This window comes from Benincasa hispida, chromosome 6 (assembly GCF_009727055.1).
Source record: "Benincasa hispida cultivar B227 chromosome 6, ASM972705v1, whole genome shotgun sequence".
Lineage (NCBI taxonomy): Eukaryota > Viridiplantae > Streptophyta > Magnoliopsida > Cucurbitales > Cucurbitaceae > Benincasa > Benincasa hispida.
The window spans coordinates 43,357,065-43,379,775 of NC_052354.1; the positions used below are offsets into that span (position 1 = coordinate 43,357,065).

A 22,711-nucleotide genomic window follows, 5' to 3' on the forward strand; every position below is an offset into this window, starting at 1 on the left:
TATTGAAAGTTTAAGAGTATAATTGCAACTACCACCATACTTTAAGGGTGGTTTTTTGCAATTTCTCTCAGTATAGATACTTGAAATCAACAACAGAAATCAAATTTTGAACTTTGAGAGAAGAGATTTTTATAAGAAAATTGATAGTATAAAATTACAAAAGGGGGAAACCCGTGTAATGATTACAAAAGACCTCTCCAATTTGGAGAGAAGGGAAAGTAGAAAAGTTACTAAGATTATTTTTATTTTTAAAAAAAAAAGGAAAAGAAATAAATTCTCAAAAGAAAATCTCTAAACTAAGACAGAAAAAAATATTCTTATCCAAAATTAATCAGACAAGAAACTGATTTATATTTATTCAGAAGTTCAAAATTATATAGATATGATCCTCATTGTGCATTATTAGAGCATTATTAGAGAACATAAGACTCCAGTTCAAAACCAATTGGCAAGACAAGGAGTAGCTCATCTATCTTATAAAGAGTATGAGATCCCTTGATTTTTCCAATGTGAGATCCTCAACATGCATCTAGATCAATTGGATGTGTGGATCAAATATTAGGAACTGAACTTATTATGAAAACCTGAAAATGAAAATAATTTAAATTATTAAAATAAATAGAAAATAATACAAAAGACATCGATCAATTAATGAACTATTAATTAGAACTAGTTTTGGATTATAACAGCCAGAGATGAAAATGATGAGAGAAATTACTGTAGACTTCATTGAAAGTAGAGCTTAAAAAAATAACCAAAAGTTACTGTTGAAATATGGTGTATTTGCCTAAGGGAGTTTTAGTCCTTTTACTTCTCTCTGCTATTTTAAGATTGTTCTGAGTCTATTTATTTCTGAGTCTGTGGTGCTTTGTAAATGTAACAAATTAATAAGAATTTATCTATCATGGTTTTTCCTCCCTGGCCTAGGGTTTTCCACGTAAACCTTGTCTTCGTCTTTTCTTCCCTTATTTTCAACGGTATCAGAACAAGGTGATGAAACCCTAGCTGCGATAGAAGAAATTCAATCACCAACCCTAGCAAGTGATGGAACGCTCCAACCTTGAAGACATTGGGACCAGTTTCGCGTCGATCCCTCAGCCGATCACGCCGGGTTCCAACTCCAACACCGAGCCGTTCGAGCGCCACTTCCAAGCTGGTCCGTCCTCCAACGTTCTTCCAATCGGAGTGCCGGTTCTTTCAGTCGAAGTGCCGACCCTCCAGCCGTCACACCAGCCTCAGTTTCGAGTCGTCAATCATATGAGGGAAGCTTCCTCCTCGGTTTCATGTGGGCAAAACCATCCTACAACAACCTCCTACATTCCCCATCAGCATGGGTCTATTGGTTTTGGTGGCTTAGGACCAATAAGTCTATCCCCGGTTGGAGTTCAACAACAATTAGTTAGTCTTCAGCAACAGATTGCAACGCTCAGGGCTGTTTTTGGGACTACAAATCTCCAGAAAAATTCCCACTCAGATTTCTCATCCAGACACCTTTGTATACGGACAATCCGGTACTGCTTTCCCTAATTTACCTACTGCAAATATTTTATCTGGATCTGTGGGAAATTCTGCAAGGGTAATCACAGGAGAGAAACTAAATGGCCAAAATTATTTCTCCTGGTCACAATCCGTTAAAATGGCTCTTGAGGGGCGGCATAAGTTCGGGTATTTAACTGGCGATATACCGAGGACCAAACCCTGGGGACCCTCAAGAGCGTTCTTGGAAGGGAGAGGACTCCTTACTCCGCTCGATGTTGATTAATAGCATGGAACCCCAAATCGGAAAACCTTGCTCTATTCTACTTCTGCTCGGGACATTTGGGATGCAGTCCAAAAACTGTATTCTAAAAGGCAAAACGCATCACGCCTATATACATTGCAGAAACAGGTCCATGAATGCAAACAAGGGACTATGAATGTGACTTCATACTTCAATAAACTGTCTTTACTGTGGCAAAAGATGGACTTGTGTCGAGAGATTGTCTGGAATTGTTCATGTGGCGGAGTTCAATATTTGAAGATTGAGGAAATTGATCGAGTTTATGATTTCCTTGCTGGGTTCAACTCAAAATTTAATACTGTTCGCAGTCGAATTCTTGGACAAAGGCCGATACTATCTGTTATGGAGGTTTGCTCTGAGGTCAGGTTGGAGGAAGATAGGTTGACTGCTATGAACGGTTCCACCATTACAACTGTTGATTCCGCTGCGTTCGGGGTGAAATCATCTAGATCTAATAATGACAAACAGAATGGGAAATCTCCTCCAATATGTGAACATTGCAAGAAACCATGGCACACAAAGGATCAGTGCTGGAAACTACATGGTCGACCCCCGAATAGCAAACGACGTCCTCCAAATGACAAGTCAAAATCTAGTAGAACAATCGTGAGTGAGTCTACTAATGTTGTTGCACAGTCTCAGGTGACCAACCCAAGTGACCCAGGTACTGCTGGGGTTAGTGCGATTGTCCAATCAGGTACCCCTCAATCTTTTAGTCTTCTTATTGAGGGACGTTATAATTCTATAATTAGGATTTTCCATTCCTGTAAATATTTTGTGATATTTTCCTTTTCTATGCTTTGTACACTTGTATATATTCATATCTTTGGTGAATGAATAGAGCATTCTGATTCTTTCTCAAACCTAAGAGTTTTACATGGTATTAGAGCTCTCTAAATAAACTTCGGGTTTTTGTGAACCTTAGGGTTTGAGAATTTAGAACCCATTTGTGATACGTTTAGGGTTTTATGGAGAGGTGAGTTTACACTTTTGCTCACAGTCGCCGTCGTTAGAAGCCGCCGCCGCCGGGGAGAAAAAAAAAACTGTTTTTTTTCCTACACCGCCCAGTCCTCTTTGGAGCCCAACCGCCGATCTACAAAACCTCAAATTCCGGTTGCCATCTGACCAGCGCATGAGGCTCACGCGCCTACTATTCTTCTTTGCCGTCCTTTTTTGTTTGTTTTCTGTGGGTTTCTTCAATGTGGTTGACTCTTCTTGGTGGTGTGTTTGTTTGGGATATATAGATATTCTCACTGCTTGTAAAGACATCTCTTCAGTAAATTAGGGTTTGATTCTCTGCTGTCCGGAGTCTATTGTTTTTGAGGTAATGGCTGATAAGAAACCAGTAGTCATGTCTAAGATTGTTCCTATGGTGTCAAAAGTAACTGAACACAAGTTGAATGGATCCAACTACTATTCATGGAGATCAAATGTCCGTCACTTTATTAGGAGCATGAAGATGGATGATCACATCACAGAAGAACCACCGATTGATGCTAATAAGAAGATTTGGTGGCGGGATGATTCAAGGATGCTTCTACAAATCAAGAATTCTATTGACCGTGAAATTGTTGAACTAGTAAATCACTGCGAATCAGTCAGGGAACTATTGGAATATCTAGATTTCCTTTATTCTGGGAAAGAGAATATTAATAGAGTGTTTGATGTTTGTAAGACACTATATCAACCTGATCAAGGAGAAAAATCTCTTACAAGCTGCTTTATGGAGGTTAAAAATACATGCACGGAATTCAATGCCTTGATACCAATCAGCACGGATCCAAAAGTTCTAATGGCTCAACATGAAAAGTTGTTTATCATGAGCTTTTTAGTAGGTCTTGCACCTAAATATGAGATGGCCAAAGATCAAGTATTGTCAAGCTCAAATATCTCCTCGTTGGAAGAAGCTTACACTCGAATACTTCGTACTGAAAAGACACAAGCAATTACATCATCTGACTCTAGCAGTGCTTTGATTGGGCGCACAAATGATTATAGAGGTAATAAGGGTGTTGAATCAAATAGCTTCAAAGGTCATCCAAATAACCAAGGATCAAATTCAGGAGGTATTGTTTGCTATTATTGTCATAAACCTGGCAATACGAAGCGTGAATGCAGAAAATTGCTGAATAAGGGTCAGAGCATGCCATCACACTCTGCACATGTCGTCTCTACTCCTGATAATCTTGACAAGTCAATTACGATTTCTGCAGAGGAGTTTGCTAAATTTCAGCAGTATCAAGAGTCATTGAGGGCATCATCTTCTACTCCCATTACGGCCATCGCAGAGACAGGTAACATTTCTAAATGCCTTCTTTCCTCCACGTCAAAATGGGTCATTGACTCTGGCGCTACAAACCATATGATAGGTAACCCCAGTTTATTCTCTAACATTTGTACATTTACCTCTTCACCTAATGTCACTATAGCTGATGGAACCTCCATAGGATCAGGAACCGTCCATCTTACTGAATCAATTTCTTTGTCATCAGTTTTAAATTTACCACATTTCTCGTTTAGTTTGATTTCGGTCAGTAAACTCACTCGTGATCTTCATTGTTGTGTCTCCTTTTTTCCTGGTTATTGCTTATTCCAGGATCTTATGACGAAACAAACTATTCGTAAAGGACGTGAATTTGGAGGTCTTTACATCTTTGAACCACAAACACCTACAGTCATCACATGCTCAAGTGTGTCGTCTCCCTTTGAAGAGCATTGTCGTTTGAGTTTGTATCCTTGAGTCAATAAACGAGCTAGTGCTCCTTTTGAATTAGTCCATTCTAATGTTTGGGGTTCTTGTCCTATTGAGTCCAAAGGAGGTTTCGGTATTTTGTTACATTTGTCGATGACTATTCTCATGTTATGTGGTTATATTTAATGAAATTCGTTCTGAGTTACTTTCTCATTTTCGTAACTTCCATGCTGAAATCCAAACTCAGTTTAATGGTGCACTTAAAATCCTACGGAGTGATAATGCTAAGGAATATTTTTCTCATACACTCAAGTCTTATTTAGATGCCCATGGCATTCTTCATCAATCTTCTTGTGTCGATACTCCATCTCAAAATAGGGTTGCAGAACGAAAGAATCGTCATCTCCTTGAGACAGCCAGAACTTTGATGTTTCAGATGCATGTTCCAAAATCCTTTTGGACTGATGTTGTTTCCACAACTTGTTTCTTAATAAATCGCATGCCTTCTTCCATTCTTAAGGGTGAGATACCTTTTCATACTTTATGCCCCCAGCAACATTTGTTTCCCATTCCACCTAAAATATTTGGTTGTACCTACTTTGTTCAGGATGTTCGGCCTCAACATACCAAGCTGGATCCAAAGTCCTTAAAATGTGTTTTCCTTGGCTATTCCCGAGTCCAAAAGGGGTATCGGTGTTATTGTCCTAGTCAAAATAAATATTTCGTCTCTCCTGATATCACGTTTTTTTAACATACCCCATTTTTTTCATCACCATCATTCTCTCCGAATAAGAGTCAGGGGGAACATAAGGAATTAGATGATTTCCTTGTCTACACAGTTACTTCTCCCTCCAATCCTCTTCCTGATTCATCTCAACCTGTGGCTACCTCTACTCTTCCACCCATCGTTAAGGTCTATACTCGACGACAACCTCCTTCAATTCCATGCCCTGTACCAGAGTCTTCTTCGTCATTGGATCCAGAAACGAGTGATGATCTTCCTATTGCTCTTCGTAAAGGTAAACGTACATGTGCTCATCCTATTTCCTCTTTTGTTTCATATAACCATTTGTCGCCTTCCACATGTTCATTCATTGCATCCTTAGAGTCTATATCCATCCCTAAAACTGTTCATGAGGCTTTGTCTCATCCTGGTTGGTGTGCCGCAATGGTGGAGATGACTGCCTTAAATGATAATTGTACTTGGGATTTAGTTTCTCTCCTTGCAGGAAAGAAGGCTATCGGTTGCAAATGGGTATTTGCAGTTAAAGTCAATCCTGATGGTTCTGTTGCTCGGTTAAAAGCACGCCTTGTAGCGAAAGGCTATGCACAAACTTATGGCGTTGACTATGCTGATACTTTTTCTCCTGTAGCAGAAATGGCATCTGTGCGGTTGTTTATTTCATTAGCTTCAATCAATCATTGGCTTTTACATCAGCTTGATATTAAAAATGCATTTCTTCATGGTGATCTTCAAGAAGAGGTGTATATGGAGCAACCACCAAGGTTTGTTGCTCAGGGGGAGAATGGAACGGTGTGTCGCCTTCGTAAATCCTTGTATGGATTAAAGCAGAGCCCACGAGCTTGGTTTGGTAAATTTAGTCAGGTGATTGAAAGTTTTGGAATGTGGAAGAGCATGTCAGATCATTCAGTCTTTTTTAAGAGATCTGAGGGTGGTGTCATCTTGTTAGTCGTATATGTAGATGATATTGTGATTATTGGTCATGATTTTTTAGGTATCCAGTCTCTAAAGACCTTTCTTCATAGTCAATTCTACACAAAAGATTTGAACATGTTGAAATACTTCTTAGGAATTGAGGTAATAAGAAGCAAGAAAGGAATTCTATTATCACAGAGAAAATATGTACTTGATTTGTTGACTGAAACAGGAAAGCTAGGGGCCAAGCCATGTAGTACCCCAATGATGCCCAACTTACAACTCACAAAAGATGGAGAATTGCTAAAAGATCATGAAAGATATAGGAGGCTAGTGGGAAAACTTAATTACCTTACAGTGACTCAACTCGACATAGTCTATTCAGTAAGTATTGTGAGTCAGTACATGTCATGCCCTACAGTTGATCATTGGGCTGCATTGGAACAGATTCTTTGTTATTTAAAGGCTATTCTCGGGCGTGGTTTATTATATAAGGATTATGGTCATACTAATATTGAATGTTTCTCAGACGCCGATTGGGCAGGATCTAAAGAAGACAGAACATCAACTTCGGGGTACTGTGTTTTTGTTGGCGGTAATTTGATTTCTTGGAAGAGTAAGAAGCAAAATGTGGTGTCACGTTCAAGTGCAGAATCAGAATATAGAGCAATGGCACAATCTGTGTGTGAATTGATTTGGATATATGAACTTCTTGTTGAGTTGGGATTTGAAATCACCACACCGACAAAGTTGTGGTGTGATAATCAAGTAGCACTTCATATTACGTCTAATCCAGTATTTCATGAAAGAACTAAACATATTGAAGTTGTTTGCCATTTTGTACGTGAGAAAATTCAACAAGGGTTGGTATCTACAGGATATGTGAAGACTGGAGAACAATTAGGAGATATCTTCACGAAAGCATTGGATGGAAGACGTATAGATTATCTTTGTAACAAGTTGGGCATGATTAACATATATTCTCCAACTTGAGGGGTAGTGTTATAATTCTATAATTAGGATTTTCCATTCTTGTAGATATTTTGTGATATTTTCCTTTTCTATGCTTTGTACACTTGTATATATTCATATCTTTGGTGAATGAATAGAGCATTCTGATTCTTTCTCAAACCTAAGAGTTTTACAAGGGACAAGAATCATGGATACTAGATTAAGGAGTGACCGTTCACTTAACTGGTTGATCTAATCGATTTCTCTCATATTCTTCGAGTGCTGAAAATGAGATGATTCGGATTGCAGATTGGTCCTTTGCTCTTGTTGCCGAAAAGGGTCATTTGTCTCCCTTCCATGGCTTGATCTTACAAAATGTGTTACACGTGCCAAAGATCTCTTACAATTTGTTGTTTATAAGTAAAATGACTAGGGATTTAAACTGCAGAGTTATTTTCTCACCTGATGATGTTTCCTTTCAAGACTTGAGCTCGGGGACAACGATTGGCACTGCCCGACATGATAGGGGTCTCTATTTCCTTTCTAATGATGCTACCTCTAGGAGTTTGTCTAGGACTAGTTTATTATCTACATTTACAATTTCTGAAAAAGATTATTTGTTGTGGCATTTTCGCCTTAGTCATCCAAACTTTCAATATATGAAATATTTATTTCCCCATTTGTTTCATAATGTGGATATTTTTTCGTTATCTTGGGATGTCTATATACGTGCTAAACAACCTAGGGTTTCCTTCCCCTCTCAGCCTTACAAACCTTCCCAATCTTTTTGTCTAGTTTATAGTGATGTTTGGGGTCCTTCAAACATCACTACCTTATCCGATAAGCGTTGGTTTGTCACTTTTATCGATGATCACACACGTCTTACATGAGTCTTTCTTTTTATTGATAAGCTGGAAGTCACGTCTGTTTTCCAACATTTCTATACTACGGTCGAAACACGGTTTAATACGAAGATTGTTATTCTTCGGAGTGACAATGGGCAGGAGTTTGTTAATAACACCCTACGCAAGTTTTTAACTTTGAAAGACATCGTTCATCAAAATTCGTGTGCTCATACCCCACAACAAAATGGAGTGGCTGAACGGAAAAATCGCCACCTTATCAAAGTTGCCCCTTCCCTCATGCTTCCTGCATCTCTTCCCTCATGTTTATGAAGGGATGTTGTTTTGACTGTTGCACACCTTATTAATCGGATGCCCTCCAGTGTTCTTAAATTTTACACACCCCTTGAGTGTTTCAAAGAATCTTTCTTATCCACACGTCTCATCCTAGATGTCCCCCTTCGGATGTTTGGGTGTACTACCTTTGTTCGTAGTCACGGTCCTCACCAAACTAAATTTGCTCCTCGTGCTCAGAAGTGTGTCTTTGTCGGGTATTCACTTCACCAGCAGGGTTATAAGTGCTTTCATCCGTCCTCAACGAAGTACTTTGTCACTATGGGTGTCATGTATAAACCCTTTTTTCCCGTTAGTCTTCTTCAGGAAGAGACCACTAGCAAAGAGACTAACTCATCTACATATTTCATTCCTATGGACTTCTTTCCTGCGCCTATCCTCGATACAAATGACCATGTCCTTCCTACTAAACAAGTACCCTGGATAATATACTACAGGAAGAATCTTAGAAAGGAAATATTGCCTCCTATTGCTCCACCGGAAGCTGTCCAAGAATCGAAACCGGTACTAGCTCAAGTTCAAGGTACTTCTATTTCTGATGATGGTTCTGAAGGTGCAAATGATTGCGTTGGAGGTGATGTGGGTAAGAATGATTGCATTGGAGGTGATGTGGATGAGAATGGTGGGACTAATGAGATTGTCCCAGACAAGGTCGAAACTGCAGGTGGTAATGCGTCACCAAGAGATACTCGGGAGAGTGAGGAATTGCCACAAATGGGCAAGTGTGGCCCCATTCTTGTATTAATGAGAAGTCAGATAAACCAGGAGATTATGATGTCACGCTTGATATACCAATTGCACTACGGAAATAGACTAGGTCATGTACCAGGAACTCTATGCATAGTTTCCTGTCTTACAGTAACTAGTCGTATGGGTTGCCTTCACTACCAACTTGGATACTATGACAATACCTACCAACGTGCATTTGGCCATGGAAATTCCCGAGTAGAGGGTTGCTATTATGGAAGAGATGAAATCTCTCGAAACAAATGGAACATGGGATCTGGTTGCACTCCCTAAAGACCATAAAACGGTTGGGTGCAAGTGGGTGTTCACGGTTAAGTATAAGTTTGATGGGACCTTTGATAGGTACAAGACCAGACTGGTTGCTAAAGGATTTACTCAGGCATACGGGATTGATTACTCATAAACTTTTTCCCTAGTGGCAAAGTTGAACACAATTCGAGTTCTTCTCTCAGTTGTTGTTAACAAGGATTGACCTCTCCATCAACTTGATGCAAAGAATGCATTCCTGAATGGTGAGTTAGCAGAAGAGGTATATATGAGCCCTCCTCCTGGATTTGAAGCACAATTTGATAGTCGGGTTTGTAAACTCAAAAAATCCTTATATGGCTTCAAACAGTCTCCGAGAGCGTGGTTCGATAGATTCACCACCTTTGTTAAGTCCCAAGGTTTTGTTCAGGGGCATTTTGATCATACCTTGTTCACAAAGAGATCAGCATCAGGGAAGATGGCTGTTTTGATTGTGTACGTTGATGACATTGTTCTGTCAGGTGATGATGCAGCAAAGATTGTCAAATTAAAACGGAGAATGACAGATGAGTTTGAAATCAAAGATCTTGGTAGTCTGAGATATTTCCTCAGAATGGAGGCAGTGAGATCGAAAGAAGGAATATCTGTTTCTCAACGGAAATATACTCTGGATTTGTTGAGGGAAAATGACTGGATGTAAACCCACTGATACTCCTGTTGAAGTCAATACCAAGCTGGGGGATTTTGTTGAAGGAGTTCCTGTTAATAAAGAAAGGTATCAGCATCTCGTAGGAAAATTGATTTACTTATCTCATACCAGACCAAATATATCTTATGTTGTCAGTATGGCCAGTCAGTTTATGCAGACTCCTTACGAGAAGCATATGGAGGTCGTCATTCGAATTCTGAGGTGTCTGAAATCTGCTCCGAGAAAAGGCTTAATGTTTAGGAAACATGACAAAAGATTCATCGAGGCTTATACTGACTTAGATTGGGCAAGATCTGTTACAGATCAAAAATCAACCTCTGGATACTGTACTTTTGTGTGGGATAATCTTGTTACCTGGCGAAGTAAGAAACAAGGGATAGTTGCTAGAAGTAGTGTTAAAGCAGAATACAGGACGATGAGTCTGGGAATATGCAAAGAGATATGGTTGAAGAAAGTTCTGTCTGATCTTCACCAGGACAGTCATGAGCCTATGAAAGTTTATTGCGATAATAAGGCAACTATCAGTATTGCCAACAATCCAGTGCAACATGATAAAACAAAATATGTGGAGATTGACAGATACTTTATTAAAGAAAAACTAGACAGCGGCAGTATTTGTATTCCTTACATTCCTTCAAGCCAACAGGTTGTTGATGTCCTCACTAAAGGATTACCAAGGCAAAGCTTCGATACTTATGTTAGCAAGTTGGGTCTTATTGATATCTACGCCTCAACTTGAGGGGGAGTGTTGAAATATGGTGTATTTGACCTAAGGGCATTATGGTGTATTTGACCTAAGGGCATTTTAGTCTTTTTACTTCTCTCTGCTATTTTAAGGTTGTTCTGAGTCTATTTATTTTTGAGTTTGTGGTGCTTTGTAAATGTAACAAATTAATAAGAATCTATCTATCGTGGTTTTTTCTCCCTGGCCTAGGGTTTTCTACGTAAACCTTGTCTTCGTCTTTTCTTCCCTTATTTTCAGTAGTTACTATTATCAAACTTCGTTTCGTTTACGGCATTGATCTCAATAGTTTAAGCTCTTGATGTAGTTCCTAATTTCTAACAAAAGAAGCATATTTTCACTGCAAATTCTCCATATAATATACTGACAAAATATTATGCTAAGCAAATCATCATCTGTTACAGAGAAACAGATGACGTTGCAATGTCCACCATCCAGTTCAGCATGTAAATCAACAGGATAAGAAATATGATGGCTGCAAAGTGAAACTTCGAAAACTATACCAGCAGAAGATTTGCAGCGCGGGTGATATCTTGAGGATAATATCTAAATTATTGTCAAAGGCATTCAATCACAGGTTGCAGACTGTTAATATGGGCAGGAAAACCTATTGAACAGTATAACAGATGGATAAAATAAAACTTCGTTTCATTTGGATACAAATATATCTTCATAAAAAGCTCTTCTGATGAATGGTAACCATAAAGCTTCTTCGCTCGAACAAGATTATAACCATGTACATGCTGTCTCTTTGAACCAGAATTGCCTTTCAGCTTCAAAGCTCAAACAGAACCAAAATAATGTCATTAGCAATGAAAGAACAGGGATTAACACATAATTGAGAGGGAACTTAACCCTTAGTTGTCCTCGTAAAGAATACCTTTAAGGCTTTTTCAAGGGCAAGAGATACATCATTCCCTAAAGCTTCTCCTGTGCAAAATAAAAATCTTTAAGCTATAGTAGCACCATAACATAACAGTGTCATAGATTCAATGATCAAGCAGGTGCATGAAAATATAGCATGCTGGAATAGCCATTCAATTATTTAAAAATAATAAAAAAATTATTTATAACTATTTATTTATTAAAAAATACTGCAACCCTATAATTTTTTTAGAGAACAAAATTTCATTGAAATAATGGAAAGAAACTAGTGGTCAAAAGTACACGTAACCCTAGAAGGGAAAGAAAATAAAAGGCATAAAAATATAAAAAGACAAGATAACAGCATAAGGATAAATAATCCAATTGAGACATAAGTCTTGAATAGAGAAGTTTGCATAATGTTTAGAAAGAGACGGCCAAGTGGAAGCTTTGAGGCAAGATGAACTGAAACAATCGAACCAAGGAAGTAATTTATTGTGAAAGATCCTCTGATTCTTATCAAACCAAATTTCTGATAGAAGAGGTTTCACTGCACCACAAAAGCTTTAGATTTGAAGGTGAAGGAAGGACCAACCAGCAAATGAAGAACGTTGTCCTTGAAGAAGTTTGGAAACACCCACTGAACACTAAAAGTTGAGAACAAATTCCATCATCATTGCCTTGAAAATGAGCAATCAAAGATTAAATGTTGCAAAGTATCATTGTCTGACATACAAGTGGCCAAACTGTTGGAACATGCAATGAGAAGGCGTCTTTCTTTGAAGGACTTCAGACTTGGGACACTTAGACTTCCATATGGCCAAACAAACCTCCATATCACCCAAATAAGAATATTGATGTGAAGGAAAAAATGTCCCTCTCCCCTCCCATCCCACCAGAACTCACCATGTCTCCTCACCTTAACCGCGCCCCTTTCCCTCCCGCTTCCCTCCTCTCTTTCACTTTCCGGCTGTTTTCCTTCCTTCGGCTTTCTTTGCTCTGTGTTTGTGCGCTTCTCTGCCATGGAGATCAAAAGCTGTAACATCCTTGATCACTTTTTCTGTACGTGTCAAGAGGGACTCGGGTTCCTTGTGGAAGATTTGAAAAGAGGCCAAACCATGTTCCTTTCAATGGCCTCAGCCCTCTAGCTTCAAGAAAGCTTTCGAAGACTTCTCATTGGCCCAACATTTGGATTCTTTTTACTAAGGGAAAGAGTAGACCAGAGTTTCATTCGTTTAGCCAAATTTCGAGATAAAGATAAGTGGTTTGTAGAGTGTACAGTTTGGCCAGCTTCAAGGGGAAGAAAGAACATCCACATTCCGTATGGTGATGACAAATCTGGATGGCAAGACTTCAAGGACATGATTGAAGCCAGCATACACAACTTCAAAGAGCCCCCTATTCAACAAGTAAGTTCTTCCTCCTTTAAACTCCCTTCTGAGTTAGTTCAGGTCAGTAACACTCGGCCAGCGCCTCCCCTCTTGGGTCATCAAGAAAGAAGTTATTCAGAAGTGTTAAAAGAGAGAAAGGAGCTCCCTCATTTGGTTTCTAAGCCCCCAAAGATTAATGTCGATTCGCATCAGAAGTCCAATGTTCCGACGTTGGCAAAACAGAACAGGAACTCCTTTTGGATTCAAAAGAATCATGATGTGTTCAAAGAAGACTTTGGTAGCTTATGGATCATCTCAAGACTTTTGGTTTTTAACGAATGGAAGGAAATTGCAAAAGAGCTAACTGAGGCCTTCAACTCCATTGTCATTATAAATCCCCTGTTTGCAGATAAAGATTTAATTAAGATCAGTAATGGTGATCTGAACGATCTGGTTTTAAACTCGGGCAAGTGGCAGTTATTTGGTTCTTATCATTTGATGTTCGAAAAATGGAATCCATTAAGGCATGGCAGACCCTTAGTAATGAAAGGATTTGGTGGCTGGTTATCAATCAAGAACCTTCCACTGGACTATTGGTGCAGAAACACGTTTGAAGCCATAAGTGCTTATTTTGGGGGTTTAGAATCGATAACTTCAGAAACTCTCAACCTCACTAATTGTTTAGAAGCCAAAATTCAAGTTAGAAGAAACCTCAGTGGCTTCATGCCGGCAACTATTGAAATTAAGGATGAAAATCGTGGCAATTTCTACTTAAATTTTGGTGACATTGAATGTTTAGAAGCTCCCTTCAAGTATTTTGGTAATTTACTCTTTAAGGACTTTTCTAATCCAATTGACTTAGTTTGTTTGAATCAAGTTATTAAAGATGACGGTGTCAATTTCCATATTGCTATTTCAGAATGGTCCTTCCTTGTCTCCTCTCAATCCAAGCCGAGTTTCTCAAGAAACCCAAATCCAACCTAAAAAAAGTCTATCTTGAAGCAACAAATCCTGAAAAATGATGCAAGCTTTGCTGAGGAATGTGAAAAGTCACCTTCTCTGGAAAGTTACACAGATAAATCAGCCACTCATTCTTCATTTGTAGCTGGAGAAGTCGAACAAGCATCAGAAGGTAAAGAGTCCCCAGTGAAAGAAAGTGAAAAGTCACAGATCTTTTATGTAAATATGAAAAGGTGCCCCGAGTAATTAAGAAGAGAGAGATGGGGGAAGGAGGTAGTTCAGCCGACATTATACCTTTAGAAGTTGAACAGTCATTCGTACAAAAAAAAGAAAAGTCTTTAGGACTTTGCGGCGTGGGAAATTCTAATTTTAATTCTCGGCAGTCATTTTTACTTATCCCGAACACCAAGGAAGCCCATTCGTCACCTAAGTTTGCTCCACTCCTCCCATTCTCTAACCTGATTAAGCCCTCTTCCCCTGTCTCCGTAAAAAAATTGGTTCCTCTGCCACTGCCAGACTCAGCAACCACCTTAAGCAATCCCACCCCCTCTCTTGTACCTCATCTTCCTCCCTATAGTAAGGCAGCGCCAAGACCTAGCAAATCTGTGGCTAAATGGCACTCCAAAGCAAGACACCCCCCTTGCCTCTTTAAATCCTTCCCAAAGCTTTCATCAAAAGAAAGCAAGTGAAGGATTCTTTCAAGAAGTCCTACCTCAAGTAAAGACAGTGGCTGATCAAAATCCGGATTTGCTAGAAGCTAGATGCACTTCAGTCCAAGGACTGTCCCAAAGTATCAGGTCAGCCCCCCTTCCTTCTCACCCTCCTCTCTTTGAACACTCTGTTTTTTCCTTACCTAATTTAGAGTTAACTTTTCTGAGAGGCTCACCAAGCTCTTCCCCGGGTGCATATTCAAAAGAAAAAGGGGATGCCCTCATTGATTCTCCCTTCAGTGTGAGCAGTGAAGAAGTTGATTGGAATATTTCAGAGGAAATTACAAAGGATTCAAGGAAAGAAGCCCCCCTTTTATCTGACTTAAATCCCCTGTTCCAGACAGAGGATGAAAAGTCTTCAGAAGCTTTAGTTGCCGGCTCCATCTCTCCAGCCACGTGCAATCTTCCAGCCCATCTGAAGTCCATAGTCACTGATTGCAGACTTATTCTGGATTGACAGTTGGCTGCTGAGGCTGCAACCAAAAATTTAGGTCCATAATTATGAAAATTGTGACATGGAACACGAAAGGCCTAAAAGATGTTAATAAAAGGTTGGCTCTCAAGCGATTTCTAAAGAAACATAATCCAGTAGTAGTTTTAATTCAAGAATCAAAGAAAGAAAGTTTTGAAGCAAGCTTCATCAAATCCCTTTGGAGCTCCAAAGAAATAGGATGGGAATTTGTGGAATCATATGGCACTTCAGGTGGTTTACTGACGTTATGGGATAAGAGTTTGATTTTTGTGGTTGAAACCTTGAAAGGAGGGTATTCTTTATCAGTAAAATGCATCACTGCTTGTAAAAGGACTTGTTGGATCATTAATGTTTATAGGCCAAATGACTACAAAGAAAGAAAATTTGTTTGGCCAGAACTCCTATCTCTCTCAGTTTATTGTGATAAAGCTTGGTGTATCGGGGGAGACTTTAATATTACAAGATGGGCTCACGAGAGATTCCCTTTGGGCAGAAGCACTAAAGGAATGAGGAAATTTAATAACTTCATAGACCAAGCCAAACTTCTGGAGGTCCGATTGGGAAATGGCAACTTTACTTGGTCTAGGGAAGGGGTTTCAACTTCAAGATCTCTATTAGACTGTTTTTTCATCTCTAAAGCATGGGATGAGTTGTTTGAAAACTCTAGAGCTAATAGACAAGTCCGTACCTTCTCTGTTCACTATCCAATTTTACTAGAAGCCGGTTATTTCAGCTGGGGTCCATCCCATTTTAGATTCTGTAACAGCTAGCTGCTCAATAAGGAATGTGTCAAACTCATTGAGACTGCTTGGTTAAGTAGTGAAGCTCAGGGTTGGGTTGGTTTTGCCCTTAATCAAAAACTGAAAAAGGTAAAAACAGCAGTCAAGGAGTGGCATTCTAAATTCCAAGAAGCTCAAAGAAGGAAAAAAGAAGGGCTGTTAGAAGAAATTGAAAAGTGGGATGCTCTTGCCGAATGTTCTACCCTTTCTAGCAGCGAAATGGCAACTAGATCCACTCTAAAATCAGATTTAATGTCTTTTTGTAGGCTGGAGGAAGTCAACCTAATTCAGAAAAGTAAGTTGAAGTGGCTCAAGTTGGGAGATGAAAACACAAGCTTCTTCCATAAATTCCTAGCAGCAAAAAAGAGAAGAAACTTTATTTCTGAACTAATAGATGATCAAGGGGTGCCAACGAAATCATATAGAGAGATTGAAAGCTTAATCCTGAATTTCTATAGTAGCATTTTCCTTAAATCCCCGAGGATGAGACACATTCCTTTGAACCTAGACTGGCCATGCATCAACTCAAATCAGAATTTGACCTTACAAGCCAAGTTCTCAATTGAAGAAATAAAGTCAGCTATAAGAAAACTTGGAAAATGCAAAGCACCTGGCCCCGACGGCTTCACTATGGAGTTTTTGTTGAAATTTTGGAACCTAATAAAGAAAAACTTGCACTCCACCCTTGAGGAATTCTACAAGAATGGTAAGCTCTTAACGCTTGTATAAAAGAAAACTTCATTTGTCTAATTCAAAAGAAGAAAATAGCAGTTGCGGTTAGTGATTTCAGGCCAATTAGTTTAACTACCGTGATATATAAGGTCATTACAAAGCTGCTAGCTGAAAGACTAAAATCGGTAATGTCTAATATCATTGCTCCTTCCCAAAGTGCCTTCATTGAAGGAAGGCAAATTTTGGACCCCATTCTTATTGCTAATGGAGCAGTGGAGGAATATAGAGTAAAAAAGAAGAAGGGGTGGATTCTCAAGCTTGACTTGGAAAAAGCTTTCGACCGCGTTGATTGGGAGTTCCTAGAAAAGGTGTTGAGAAACAAAAATTTCAGTCAAAAATGGATAGAGTGGATTATGGGATGCGTTAAAAATCCCATGTTCTCAGTCTTCATCAACGGTCGACCAAGGGGAAGGGTGGCTACCACAAGAGGTATAAGGCAAGGTGATCCCCTCTCACCATTACTTTTCCTTATTGTTAGTGAAGTGTTAAGCGCATTGGTGAATAAGCTCATTCAAGCCAGTCTTATTGAAGGATTTGTGGTTGGCAAAGATAAAATTCAGATCTCCATCCTCCAATTTGCGGACAGTACTCTATTATTTTGTAAATATGACAGCATCATGCTTGCAAAACTGAAGCAAACTGTGGAGTTTTTTAAATGGTGTTCGGGTCAGAAAGTGAATTGGGAAAAATCAGCCCTTTATGGTATCAATGTGGATGAAAACGAGCTGATTTCCACAGCTGCATCTTTGAATTGTAAGGCTGACCACCTTCCCTTCTCCTACCTAGGGTTGCCTTTAGGTGGGTATCCGAAAGGCAACCGGTATTGGACAATTTTCAAGCTAAATTGGACAAATGGAAACGTTTCAACCTATCAAGAGGAGGTAGAGCCACTTTATGCAAGTCAGTCTTGTCAAATCTCCCAACTCATTATATGTCCATTTTCCTTATGCCCGAAGGAGTTGCATCAAAGATGGAGAGGATTACAAGGAACTTCTTTAGAGAAGGACATAATGGCAGCAAGCTAAATCACCTGGTGAAGTGGGCTTCAGTGCAAAAACCTTTGGCAGATGGAGGCCTCGGCCTTGGTGGTTTCAAAAGTATGAATTTAGCACTCCTTGCTAAATGGGGCTGGAGATATTTTAATGAGGAAGGTTCTTTTTGGAGCCAAGTAATCAGAAGCATACATGGAAAAGATTCTTTTAATTGGCACATGGCAGGTAAAGGGGGCAAAAGTTTGAGAAGCCCGTGGGTCAGTATTTCGAAGTCTTGGCTAAAAGTTGAGTCTTTGGCCACATTCAAGCTTGGAAATGGCAGCCGGATTGCGTTTTGGTTAGACCCTTGGGAAGGAGTGACTCCTTTCAATACCTTATTTCCAAGTCTTTACAGAATCACCTTGTTTCCAAACGGTTCAGTAGCTGACTTGGGACAGCCGACTGGCCGCTTGGTCGATTTCCTTCCGCCATTTGCTTAAAGATGAGGAGATGTTTTCTTTTCAAGAGTTGCTTGGGGTTCTTGCAGCAAGAAGAGTTTCAGTTGAATTTGATAAAGGGTCGGTCTATTTCAGCCTCAGGTCTTTTCACGGTCAACATCCTTAAAATACACCTTTCCCCCTCCTCCCCTTTGGACAAATCTCTTTTCTCGGCCTTGTGGAAGACAAGTAGCCCTCGAAGGATTAGTATTCTTGTCTGGATAATGCTTTATGGACAGCTGAATGTAGCCTCGGTTTTACAAAGGAAGTTGTCATCCAACTATATTTCCCCTTCAATCTGTCCTTTGTGCCTACATTCTATCGAAGATTCTCTCCACCTCTTCTTTGCGTGCTCCTATTCAGCTTGGTACTGGGAGAAGTTGTCCATCTTCAATATTTCATGGGTTATGAGCAATGATTTCAGGGGTAACGTGCTGCAGCTATTAGTTGGAACAAACATCCATAAATCCAGCCGTTTGCTTTGGTTTAACACGGTCAAAGCTCTTTTGGCAGAACTTTGGTTTGAAAGAAATCAAAAGATGTTTCATGATAAATCTCTTGGTTGCCAAGACCGCCTCGAATCCACCCGTCGTCATGCCTCTTCCTGGTGTATCCTCTCCAAGCCTTTTAATAGCTACATTTTATCAGATTTCAATCTCAACTGGAGAGCTTTAATCTCCCTTCCCAACAGCGGTTCTTAGCCTCGTCAGTAGTTTGCTTTTTTCCTTGGTTTTTTTAGACGGTCTTGTTTTGTTTTTCTCCCCCATTGTTCGGCCATTGTTTGGGCTTGTAGTGTTGTTTGTTCTATTCTCTTATTACTAGTTTTATTTTTAATTTTATTTTCTTGGAAGTGATGAGGGTGCTAAGGGGGTGTCAACCTAGTTGAGATGCCCGGGTGCGCTTACTGATCCTTTTGGTTTTTGGACGTTGTATCGTTCATTGTATAACACTCTTGTACTTTGGGCCTTAGCTCACATTTTTTTTAATATAATGAATTGTTTCCTTTTCAAAAAAAAAATAAGAATATTGATGTGCTTGAGACATTTAGATTTCCATATGGCCGAATAAACCTCATTTTTTTTTAATAAAAACAACTGCTTTCATTGGGAAAAAATGAAAGAACATAAGTGCATACAAAAAATCAAGCTCACGAAAACCCCACTAAAGAAAGACTTCCAACTAGGTAAGATATTGCCTAGGAAATAATTACAAAGGATCTTCGAAACCAAAGCCCAAAGAGAAACATGAAACCTTAATAAAGACCAAAACTCGTTAGGGTCCCTCTCCACACGACGAAACACCCTACTGTTCATCTCCCCCCAAAGGTCCCACAATAAAGTGCACATCCATGCAGACCACAGAAAACGACCTTTCTCTTTAAAAGGCAGAAGGAGGAACTTCCCGATCATCAACCGCACATCCCTCTAATGAGCAAGCACAAAATCAAACTCCTGCAAGAAACCATTCCACACAAATCTCACAAACAAACCCCTAGAAAAGGTGATCCAGGTTTTCTTCTGCCTTCCGATAAAGGATACAACATAAAAATGACCCATTAACGGAGGCATCTTTCTCACAAGCCTATCCATCGTATCTGCATGACCAAGCAAAACTTGTCGGGCAAAGAACTTAACTTTCTTCGAAATCTTAATCCTCTATAAAGCATCAAAGACCGATTCAACAATATGAGAGGAATCTAATAAAATCCTAAAGAACAACTTGCAAGAAAAGCCTTTCAAAGGATTAGAACTCCAAATACAAACATTCCTTCTCCCAAGCCTAAAGTCAGAACCCTCAAGCAAGGAAAGAAAAGAGGCCACCTCCGTCGTTTCCCTATTGGACAACGGCCAACGGAACCCGAAGGAGAATGAAACAGAATTCCCCGACCAAACCAAAAAATCCAACAAGAAACAATTTTTCAAAGAGGACAAACGATACAACCTAGAAAATGCAGAAGGGGAGGGGGGTCTATTCCCCACCCAAAGATCTTTCAAAAAATACATTTCCTTACCTTCTCCCACAACACAATAGACAAGATGGCAAAAAGAAGGGAGCTGAAAAGAAATATCTTTCCACAGATTTTGACGCGTGCCTTTAACCCCTTGCACCACCCACTCACAAGGGTGGGGACCATGTTTGCTCACAATAATCCTCTGCCACAAGGAACCCGGCCCAAGGGGAAAATGCCAAAGCCATTTAGCCAATAGAGCTTTGTCAAAATCCTTGAATTTTTGAGCTCAACCCCCCAACCCTCCCCCCCGATTCATAGTTTGCTCAATAAGTTCCCATCTAACTAAATGAGACCCTTTCCTTTTCTCCACCCCATCCCAAAGAAAATCTCTCAAAAACTTCTCAATGCTCTTGCAAATACAACCACTTTCTTTTGTAGGTGAAGATGCTGTCAAATACTTTTTTTTGAAAAGGAAACGATTCATTGTATTAATAAATAGAGAGGAGCGAAAGCTCTAAGTACAAGAGAGTTATACAAAGAGTAAAGCGAAAATACAAGTGCTTGTAAAAGGATCAGGAGATTCACCCGGACGTCTCAACTAGGTTGACACTCCCTTAGCACCCTCATCATCTCCAATTCTAACCCATAACTGGGAGATATAATAACAAGATTACAAAATGAGGACAAAGCCTAAAGAAACATCAAAAGTGAATAACTAAAGATAAAGCCAAAACAGTGGCCTGAAACTTATGTAAATATATAAAAAGTTCAATAAGTGTTGCTGAAATCTGGAAATTTGGAAAAGTTTAGTGTTGTCCGATAGGAGAGGTTGAGATAAAGGCCCCCCAATTGAGGTTGAAATCTGAAAGGCTATAGGCACGGAAAGGAGGCACCAGGAGGAGGCTTGACGACGGGCGGCTTCAAAGCTGTCTTGGCATCTAGTGGCTTTGTTATGGAAAATCCTTTGATTTCTTTCAAACCAAAGGTCTGCCAATAAGGCTTTTACAGCATTACCCCATAACAAATGGATGGATTTGTAGGAGATGGGGCCGGCAAGGAGCTGAAACACGTTACTTTTGAAATCATTGCACAAGGTCCATGAAAGATTGAACAAACATAGCAGCTTTTTCCAACACCAATTTGAATAAAGGCATGTAAAGAAAAGGTGAAGGGAGTCCTCACTATGATGTAGGCAGAATGGGCAAACTGTGGGGGAAAGGGAGGATGTTGATTGCTTTCTCTAAAGGACTTCAACTACATTCAACTGACCGAAAAGCATAATCCAAATAAGGATGTTGACTCTTCTTGGACTTTTTGTTTTCTAAATAGCCGAGAAGATGGGTTTTTCCAAGGGGGAGAATGGTGTTAGGTGGCTTTTGAGGGATTTAACGGTGTATTGGCCAGTGGTTGAGATGGACCACACTCTTTTATCAAAAGAAAGAGAAGGGCTTCTACTTACAATTTTCCTCAACAAGTCTTGGAAGGCCAACACTTCTTCATCTTTAAACGATCTTCGGAAAGTAATGGACCACGAAGCTATGCTATTGTCCCAATGATCGGCAACTGAGCCATTGGGGAGCATGGTGATTCTAAATAAGCTAAGAAAAAGGATACTGAAGGGGGAGGGTCCTTCCCAGGTGTCTAACCAGAAAGCAATTCGACTGACATTACCTAGTTTGAAAGTGGCCAATGATTCTACCTTAAGCCATGTCTTTGAGATGCTAATCCATGGACTTTTCAAACTTCTACCTCCTTTCCCTGTCGTATGCCAATCAAAAGCATCCTTACCATGAATACTTCTAACAACTCTGCCCCAAAGAGAGTTTTCCTCATTGAACAATCTCCACCCCCATTTAGCAAGGAGTGCAATGTTCATAGCTTTGAGCCCCCCAAGACTTAGACCACCATCTGCTAAAGGTTTTTAAACCAATTCCCATTTAACTAAGTGATTTTGCTTGCTGCCCTTATTGCCTTCCCAAAAGAAGCTTCGTATAAACCTTTCCATTTTAGTTGCTACCCCTTCGGGCATAAAGAAGATGGCCAAGTAATGGGTTGGAAGGTTTGAAAGGACGGAGGTGCAATGAGTGGCTCTTCCACCCCTAGATAGATTGAATCTTCTCCATTTGCCGAGTTTACCTTGTACTTTATCTAAGACCGGCTGCCAAAAGGAGGCTCTTTTCGGGTAGCCCCCTAGAGACAACCCTAGATAATAGAAAGGGAGGTGGTCAAACGAAACATTCAATGAAGCTGCTGTAGTATAGAGCTCACTATCATCCACATTAATGCCATAGAGTGCTGATTTATCCCAATTTACCTTCTGCCCTGAACACCATTCAAAGAGCTCCACTGTATGCTTAAGTTTTAACAGCATAGTGCTGTCATATTTGCAAAACAATAAGGTATCATCCGCAAATTGGAGTATGGAGACTTGAACTTGCTCTTTGCCTACTTAAAAACCTTCAATGATGCCGGATTGGTTGAGTTTGGAAATTAATGCACTCAAAACTTCACTAACTAGAAGATAAAGAAAAGGGGAGAGAGAATCACCTTGTCTAAGCCCTCTTGAAGCGGCTACTCTTTCCCTTGGTCTCCCATTAATGAACAACCAGTAAAATGGGTTTTTGACACATCCCAAGATCCATTTTATCCATTTCTGATTGAAGTTCTTAGCCCGAAGCACTTTTT

At 39.7% G+C, this 22,711-nt stretch overlaps 1 protein-coding gene across 2 annotated transcripts in view; it reads right to left on the bottom strand.

The window, feature by feature from the left end:
* Positions 1 to 22,711, bottom strand: part of LOC120079781 (DNA polymerase zeta catalytic subunit) — a 65,672-nt gene that overhangs the window by 33,851 nt on the left and 9,110 nt on the right. For both annotated transcript variants that reach the window (XM_039034166.1, XM_039034165.1), the window contains exons 4-6: positions 11,601 to 11,650; positions 11,381 to 11,493; positions 11,224 to 11,266 (exon numbers count right to left, since the gene is read on the bottom strand). In XM_039034166.1, the coding sequence (XP_038890094.1) occupies positions 11,224 to 11,266; positions 11,381 to 11,493; positions 11,601 to 11,650 (206 nt within the window). The remainder of the gene's footprint in view (positions 1 to 11,223; positions 11,267 to 11,380; positions 11,494 to 11,600; positions 11,651 to 22,711) is intronic.